At 39.6% G+C, this 9474-nt stretch overlaps 1 protein-coding gene across 3 annotated transcripts in view; it reads left to right on the top strand.

Annotated features, from left to right (window-relative positions):
- Nucleotides 1–8829: 8829 nt before the first annotated feature.
- FGGY (FGGY carbohydrate kinase domain containing) overlaps nt 8830–9474 on the top strand; it is a 677880-nt gene continuing 677235 nt past the window's right edge. Inside the window, exon 1 of one of the 3 annotated variants that reach the window (XM_006862488.1) lies at nt 8830–9046. In XM_006862488.1, the coding sequence (XP_006862550.1) occupies nt 8846–9046 (201 nt within the window). In that variant the 5' untranslated portion in view covers nt 8830–8845. The remainder of the gene's footprint in view (nt 9047–9474) is intronic. The other 2 variants (XM_006862487.1, XM_006862486.1) reach the window with 2 other exon arrangements.

Raw genomic sequence — 9474 nt, 5'->3', positions numbered from 1 at the left:
AAAAAATGTCGTTTAGTGGAAGTTTACAAAGAATATGGCTGGAAGAGACATTGAATAATTTGCTACACAGAAAATGGGAATTCCAGAATACGTAACTGGTTTATGCAAACTTGTATATAGATTGAGAAAGCGGCCATTTTTCCAACAAAACAAGTGATACTGAGTGGTTTCAAATTAGAAATGGTGTGTGCTAGGGTTGTATGCTTTTAGCATTCTTAATCTGTATGCTGCTGAGCAAATAATCCAAGAAGTTGAATTATATGAAGAAGAATGTGGCATCAGTATAAGAGAAAGACTCATTAACAACCTGTGATACTCAGATGCTTCATCCTTGTTTGTTGAAAGAGTAGAAGACTTGAAGTCTTATTGATGAAGATCGTAAACTACCGCCTTCAGTATGGATTGTACCTCAAGATAAAGTAAGCAAAAATTCTTACAGTGGGACCAAGAAACAACATCATCAGTATCAGAGAAAATATCAAAGTTGCCATTGATTTCATTTTTCTTGGATCCACAGTCAATCCTTATGGAAGCAGCAAGAAATCAGATGATATATTTATTACATTGGGCAAATCTGTTGTAAAATACTTCTTTAAAGTGTTAAAGAGCCAGTATGTCACTTTGAGGACTAATATGTGCCTGACCCAAGCCAGGTTATTTTCAATTGCTTCATATGCATGTGAAAGCTGTACAATGAATAAGGAAGACTAAAGAAGAATTGATGCATTTGAATTATAGTGTTGTTAAAGAATATTGAATAAACCATGGACTGTTGTTGTTAAGTACCATCCAGTCGGTTCTGACCCATAGCGACCCTGTATAGGGTTTCCAAAGAGCAGATGGTGAGATTGAACCACCAACCTTGCAGTTCAAATGGCTGGCTTTGCATTCTGTTGCATTAACCCACAGCACCACACCAGGACTCCAAACCATGGACTACTAGAAGACAAATATGTCCTGGAAGAAGTATAGCTGGAATGTTCCTTAGAAGTGAGGATAGTGAGACTTTGTCTCACATACTTTGGACATATTGTCAGGATTGACAGTCTGCTTGAACATCATGCTTGGTAAAATAGAGGGTCAGTGAAAAAAGGAAGTCCTTCATCAAGATGGATTGATGCAGTGACACCAATGATTATGAGGATGGTGCAACACTGGGAAATGTTTTATTCTGTTGGAAATAGGGTCAAATGAATAGGAACTGACTGGATAACAGCAACAACAACAGAATAGGTGAGTTCCTCAGAGTAGTTAATGATTATAGGATCTGATGAAATAAGGTAGGAAGGGACATTGGTAGTGAATTGGAAGAGGAACCATTAAAAAATTAATATCAAGGAATTATTTCTTTAAAGAAAAGAGGTTAAGAAGTACCTAGCATAGAAACCTTGGAAGTGGATTGTCCAAATTTCATCCCAGACCATTCCCTATTATTGGGTAGAGAAGAATTTTATAAGATTCAGGATGCTGTTTGGTACGGTGCCTCATAGTTTGTGCACAATTTCATTTAATCCTCACAGCAATCATCTGAAATGAATGGACTTGACTCTATTTACATGGAACTGTGGTAAACCTCAGCTACGAACTGAGTGTTTTGAACCTACCCAGCCACCCTATGGGAGAAAGACATGGCGATCTGCTCTTGTAAAGAATGGAGCCTAGAAAACCCTGTTGGGCATTTCTACTCTGTCACATGGGGTTGGGTTGCTATGAATTGAAATTGACCGGATGGCATCTAACAACAACAACATCACTATAGATAAAGGAATGGAGAGAACTCTCAACCAATGGCCCTTGTCCATTTTGTCAGTCACTGTATGTCAGCTCTTTGCATGGTAGCTAGCACATGGCACCATACTACATATCTTTGCAGATGTTATTGATTACATGATGTGTCTTTTTTACTTTCTATACCATTTACTGGAGTCCTGGTGTAGCCTTGTGGGATAAAGTATTGGACCGAAAGGTCGGTTTGAACCACAAGGTTGGTGGTTCAAACTTACCACCTGCTCCTTGGAAACTCTTTACAGGATCACTATTAGTAGAAATCTACTCAACATCACTTAACAACAACAACATACCATTTACTAAAGAAAAAATGGTACCAATTAATTGTAAGATGCCATTGATCGTATGATCCACTCTGATTTCAGAGAAGTTAAATTACACTTAACTTAAAATGAGTCTTAGATGAATAAAGTGTGATTGTAACCATTCAGTAAATCCCTTTTACTTGAATGAGTACGGTAAAAAGATACTAGATTCAAAGCAAAATAGTAGTGTATATAAAACAAGTTTAGAAATTCAAACTATTAAATATTAACCTGCTTGTTTATCATTGTTTTCTATTGATTCACTAATTCAGTGCATTAATTAAACATTTAATGAAAACTGATTATGTGCCGGAGACAGTGTTAAAAGCTAGGAACATGGTAATCAGTAAGTTTCTCTTCTCAGATTCTTTTCTCAGATTCAGTCTAGGACAGGGGATAGATATGGACACCCAAAAAAATTTCATTTCAAAATGGCAGATGGTAAAATAAAGTAAGGATTCAGCATTTAAACTATATGTGTACAAAAGAAAAAGACAAAGAAGTCCTCCCTAAGGAGATGCGAAAGCTGGGTCTTCACATCTAAGTACATGGTCACAAGAAGAAGGGGCTTAGGAAGAAAGGGCAATTTCTAGGTGATGGGAGAAGCCTAGTAGTGGTATGGTGCACTTGAGAACTGCAGGGGGATTCAGGATGCCTGAAGCCTAGACTGAGAATAAACAGAACAAGGTGGACAAGGTTGGACAGCAGGCAGAGGATCTGGGATGCCATGCTGGAGGGCTTGGTTGTCTCACAGCCATAACTCAATGTTTTTCAGTAGTCCTGAGGTAGGACCTTCAGAGTTTCTTCAGGGACTGGTGTGGAGCTTGGGGAGGATGTGGCAAGGGTGATCTTTTCTTCAAACAGAACAGCTGTGCTTCAAGCAATACTAACTTGAAGATGTACTGCTGCTGAATGAATGAAGGAATAGATGGTTTCAAAACTGGTGCTAATGATCATATGGAACTTCTAAAGAGATTTAAATTCAGGAGAAAGGATGGAAACCACATTGACTGGAACTTGAGATGGTTCTCTGAAGCTCAGATGAAATTGGTGGTGTTGTTAGGTGCGATTGAGTCGATTTCACTTCCTAGCGACCCCGTGCACAAGGGAACAAAATGCTGCTCAGCCCTGTACCATCCTCACAGTTGTTATGTTTGAGCCTATTGCTTTGCTGTTGCCACTGTGCAAATCATCACGTTGTGGGTCTTCTACATTTTCTCCAACCCTCCACTTTACCAAGCAAAATGAAGTCTTTGAGAACTTCTATCTTTTCTTCATTTATGTGGAGGTTGTTTATTGGTCCAGTGGTGAAGATTTTTGTTTTCTTTACATTGAGGTGCAACCTCAATGGAATGTATACAAAGACAGTAGTCTTTGATCTTCATCAGTAAGTATTTTAAGTCCTCTTCACTTTCAGGAAGCAAGGTTGTATCATCTGCATATCGCAGGTTGCTAATGAGTCTTCTTCCAGTCCTGATGCTATGTTTTTCTCCAGATAATTCATCTTCTTGGATTATGTGCTCAGCGTACAGATTTGAGTAACTACGGTGAGAGAATACAACCTAGCGCACACTTTTCCTAGTTTTAAACCATATGGTGTTCCCTTGTTCTGTTCAAACAGCTTCCTCTTGGTTTATGTACAGTTTCTTCATGAGCACAATTAAGTGTTCCAGAATACTCATTATCTGCAATGTTGTCCACAGCTTGTTATAATACATACAGTAGAAACTCTTCATAGTCCATAAAGCATAGGTATTCTTTCTGGTATTCTTTGCTTTCAGCCAAGATCCATCTGACATTGGCAATGATATCATGGATGTTTCCAGCATCCTCTTCTGTATTCAACTTGAACCTCTGGCAATTCTCTGTCAATGTATGGTTGCAGCCATTTTTAAATTATCTTTAGCAAAAGTTTACTTGTATGCTATATTAATCGTATTTTCCAATGATTGTCGCTTTCTTTTGGGTCACCCCTCTTTGGAATGGGCACAAATATGGATCTCTTCCAGTCAGTTGGCTAGGTAGTTGTCTTCCAAATTTCTTGGTTTAGTACCTCCAGTGCTGCATCAGTTTGTTAAAAGATTTCAGTTTGTATTCCATCAATTCCCGGTGCCTTGGTCTTTGCCAATGCCTTCAGTGCACCTTGGACTTCTTCCTTCAGTGTCATTGGCTCTTGACTATATGCTCCCTCTTGAAATGGTTGAACATCAACCATTTACTTTTGGTACAGTGACTGTGTATTCCTTCCATCTTCTTTTGATGCTTCCTGCATCGTGCAATATTTTGCCTATAGAATCCTTCAGTATTTCAAGTTGAGACTTTATTTTTTTTTTTCCCTCAGTTCTTTCAGTTTGAGAAATGCTGAGTGTGTTCTTTCCTTGTGGTTTTCTAACTCCAGGTCTTTGCACATTTCATTACAATATTTAACTTCATCTTCTCTAAATGTCCTTCGAAAAGATGAAGGTAGCAAAAAGTACTGCCATTAACCAGTTGCGTTCATCCTGACTCATGGCAACCCCATCTGTGTCAGAGTAGAATGGTGCTTGGTAGGGTTTTCAGTGGCTGATGTTTCGAAAGTAGGTTGCCAGGCGTTTCTTCCAAGGTTTCTCTGGGTGGACAGAAACCTCTAACCTTTCAGTTAGGAGCCAAGTGTTTCATCTGTTTGCACCACCTAGGGGCTCTGCTATTACCATGTTGTTGTTGATGATAAGTGCTGTTGAGTTGGTTCTGGCTCATAGCGACCCTGTATAGGGCTTCTAGGGAGTGGCTGGTAAGTATGGACCACCGACCTATGGTCCAGTTCTTTATCCCACAGTGCCACTCCAGGACTCCGTTGTTATCATAGCATCCCCATTTTCTTCTTCATCTGATAGTGAACCTCTGAGTCAAAAGGGGAGAAACAGTTGGGAAATGACTGCCATGAAGTCAGCAGCAGTCACTTTGAATGATGTTGCTTTTTACTGGATTAAATATCCAGGAAGCAGTAACTGAACATCTGCTGGTTGACTTTGGTTTAGAATCCTCAAGTGTGGTTTTACCAAGGAAGCATTATCTTTTTGAAGTTGAAGGATCTAAATACTGTTTAAGTTAAAATTAGACTCTGAACACTGAGATTCTCCTAGGCTCACCTGGAGAGTGCTAGCATATTCAACTGTGTAGTTGTCTTTGGAGCTTGCTCTTACTCCTTTAAGGCCATTTTAGTAAATGACAGTCCCTGTGAGACTTCTGTGTCGCGTGGGCTAATCTGACCGAAGGGAATTAGAGCAGCTATGAAGGCTGAGGATGCCCTGAGTGCACTCTGGTCATATTTTCTTGCAGTTCACCAGGGGTCTGTAAGGAAAACAGATTGTCTAACAAATTCCTGATCCTGTCTCCCTCTGGGCTCCTTCCCAATTCCCAGTCACTTCATGACATGACTGCAACATATTTTGTCTCTTCTCCAAGCCCAGATTTCAACTTTTGAAAAAGGTATGGAATATAACGTAAACAGCATGAGACTTGGAATTATGTAGATCTGGGACTTTAGGACCAGGCTGTATCCAGAGTGATGCTCAGTAAATTTGTGAACTTCACAGAGATCTGACTTCCTCTTCAGTATAGTGTACAGTATTATCAGAATACATATTTGATATTTATAAAGGCATGACCTCTGCATTAAGCAGAAAGTTACTTATCTCTTGGAGTTTCATCATCTTCTTTTTTTTTTTAAAAAAAATATATATATAATGCTGGTTTCTGGTAAAAAGTTAGCACACTAGCATATAGTCCTATTCAACAATTTCTACACAGATTGTTCAGTGATGTTGGTTACATTCTTCACAATGCTTGAGCATTCTCATTATTTCTATTCGGGTTATTCCGTTTTCATTAATTCAGTCTCCCTGCCCTGCTGCATTCTCATCTTTGTTTTAATGTTTGGTCATTTGGTCTCATATCGGTGATTTTTAAAAGAATAATATTATTTTTTGAGCTAATTTGTAATTTTGCTACAAGTTGACCTCAGGGGGTTGATTCAGGGTAATGGTCTCTTTTTGTTTGTGTTTTTCTTTTAGGAAGTTAAGGTTCTATTTTCTATTTTTCTCCCGCATATCAGAATCCATCTCTTATGACTGGGATAAGAGTGGTTGATAGTGGTAGTAGGGAACCTTCTAGTTCTGGTCTCAGTGTAGATGATGCTATAATTTGTGTAGGCTTTTAATGGGTATACTAGTCTCTTCTTTAAGTCTTTCATTTTTTTTCTTTTGTTTTGTTCAGAACCACTGGAGACCAGTAGTTGTATCTTCTTAGATGGTCTCTTACAGTCTTGACTTGATCACTTATAAAATAGAGATTTAAGTGTGCCCATCTTCCTGTATGATAGTGCGAAGTAGAGGCGATGCATACCCTTTTCACAGTTGTTTGGTGCTATCAAAAGTTGCTTCCAACTCATAGCGACCCTTTGCACAAGAAAATGAAACACTATCCAGTCCTGTAATAGCCTCACAATTACTACCTTTGAGCTCATTGCTGCTGCCACTGTGTCTGTCCATCTCGTTGTGGGGGTGGGGTATCTTCCTCTTTTTCACTGACGCTCTACTTTTCAAAGCATATTGTCCCTTTTCAGGAACTGGTCCCTCCTGATAACATGTTTGAAGTATGAGAGATGAAATCTCCTCATCCTGACTTCTAAGGAGCATTCTGGCTGTACTTCTTCCAACACAGATTGGTTTGTTCTATTGGCAGTCCATGGCAATTTTAATATTCACCTGCAACACCATAGCTCAAATGCATCAATTCTTCTATGGTCTTCCTTATTCACTGTCCAACTTTCACATGCATATGAAGTTATTGAAAATACCATGGCTTGGGTCAGTCTCACCTTAGTCCTCAAATTGGCATCTTTGGTCTTTAACACTTTAAAGAGGTCTTGTGCAGCAGATTTGCCTAATGCATTATGTCGTTTGATTTCTTTACTGCAGCTTTCTTGAGTGCTGATGGTTGATCTAGCAAAAATGAAGTCTTTGACAACTTTAATCTTTTCTTCATTTATATGGAAATTGTTTATTGGTCCAGTGGTGAGGATTTTTGTTTTCGTTACATTGAGGTGCAACCTATACAAAGACTGTTGTCTTTGATCATCATCAGTAAATATTTTCAGTCCTCTTCACTTTCAGCAATCAAGGTTGTATCATCTGCATATTGAAGGTTACTAATGAGTTTTCCTCCAATTCTGATGCCGTGTTTTTCTTCAAATAATTCATCTTCTTGGATTATGTGCTCAGCATACTGATTGAATAAGTATGGTGAAAGGGTACAACCCTGGTGCACACCATTTAACCATTCGGTATCCCCTTGTTCTGCATCCTCTGGTGAACTGCAAGGAGATCTGACCAGAGTGTACTCAGGACTTCCTGTATACGGATCAGCTACCTTGATCTGTATATAGACTCTTCATGAGCATATTAAGTGTTCTGCAATACCCATTCTCGTAATGCTATCCATAGTTTGTCATGATCTACACAGTCAAAAGCCTATGCATGTTCAGTAAAGCACAAATAACTATTTTCTGGTGTTCTCTGCTTTCAGCCAAGATCCATCTTACATTAGCAGTGGGTGCTAAATAGATATTGTTTGCACGAGTGGCTGAAATTTCTTTTCAGTACTGTGGCCCCCTGTCCTTATTGATTTAGATTCACTGCAAATATGTCCATATCCATTGTCTTTAGTTTCTAAGTTCTGTGACAACCTTGTAGATACCTTATAACACACTAAACAATGCTCCTTAAATAATCATGTAAGTAATTGCTTAATTTTGATTCCTTTCCAAGAACATACACTCCATGTCTGATGACATATCTGTCTTATTCAACTACCATCTAAATTGGCACATGGTTAGCACTGAACAGTTTTGTTGCATGAATAAATAATAAGTGACCACGTCTTGGTTATCTCGTACTGTTACAAAGAGATACCACAAATGGATAACCTTAATAAATATATATTTTTAAAAAGGTTACAAGTTCAAATTCTAAGCACTAGTTCTAGAGGAAGACTTTCTCTCTCTGTTGGCTCTGGGGGAAAGCCTTCATCTCTTCATCTTTTGATTTGTGGTTGTATGCCCTTGAGTCAGTCCCAACTCATAGCCTCCCTATATAGGATTTCTGAGGAGTAACCGGTGAGTTTGAACCACGAATCTTGAATTCAGACCAACCTTGTGGTCCAGTGCGTATCCTACAGTGCCATACCAGGTTCCTTGGAGATCTCTTGTGTCTTGACATCTATTTTGCCCATCTTTGCTTCCAGTTTGCTTGTTTAATCTCCTTTATATTTCAAAGAGATTTACTCCTCAAGATACATGCTACACTAATCTTGATTTATTAACATTACAAAGATAACAGAGGCCCAAGTGGGATTGTAACCTAAGGCACAGAAGTTAGGATTTATAACACATATTTGGAGTTGTTGTTGTCAAGTGCTGTTGAGTCTATTCTGACCCATAGTGACCCTGTATAGGGTTTCCGAGGAGCAGCTGGTGAGCTTGAAACACCAATTTTGCTGTTCAAATGGCTTTGCAGTCTGGCGCATTAACCCACAGCGCCATACCAGGACTCCACATATTTGGAGAGTGGGCACAATTCAATTCATAACAACCACAACTAGTTAGCTGCACCTTTCTTCTTTGCACTTTTCAAAAATGTTTTGTGACCGTCTTTGCATACCTGCTCATCTTCACGTTGTCTTTGTACTTATTCACCGTAGGTTGAAGGGCCACAATGTCTGGTGAAGAACAGGAACCAAGGAGCTACTATGTGGGCGTGGACGTTGGAACTGGCAGTGTTCGTGCTGCTCTTGTGGACCAGAAGGGGCTTCTCATGGCTTTTGCAGACCAGCCAATTAAAAAGTGGGAACCTCAGTTCAACCATCACGAGCAGTCCTCCGAGGACATTTGGGCTGCGTGCTGTGTTGTCACAAAGGTATGGGCAAAATTGTGGGGTTCTCTCCTTGTGCATGTTCCCCTGCACTCAGCTGCTGCCAGAGACTCCTCCAGAGAAACTTCAGGTGCAGAGGTAAACAAAGGTTTTGCCTTTAAGCAACTCACAGTCTAGTGGCAGAGATCCAGTATGGTAGGTACTGGGGGGATAGGAACTGTGGGTGGAACTAAGGAAAGAGATGACTCTCTGGTGGGGCTCAGGGAAGATGTGACAGAGGATGTGGGACCTCGGGTGTGTCTTAATGTGGAACAACTCAGTGAAGTCATAGCTGACATCTGTTGTGCCTTTATTATGTGCCACATGCTGTGTAAAACATGTCATGTCTGTTGTATAGTTGAATCCTCACAGTGACCCAATCAAGGTTATTGCCTGGAAGAAAGACCCAGTCATCTACTTTTTTTTTTTTTTTA

Source organism: Chrysochloris asiatica, unplaced genomic scaffold (assembly GCF_000296735.1).
Source record: "Chrysochloris asiatica unplaced genomic scaffold, ChrAsi1.0 scaffold00048, whole genome shotgun sequence".
NCBI lineage: Eukaryota > Metazoa > Chordata > Mammalia > Afrosoricida > Chrysochloridae > Chrysochloris > Chrysochloris asiatica.
This window is presented reverse-complemented; position numbering and strand designations above follow the sequence as displayed.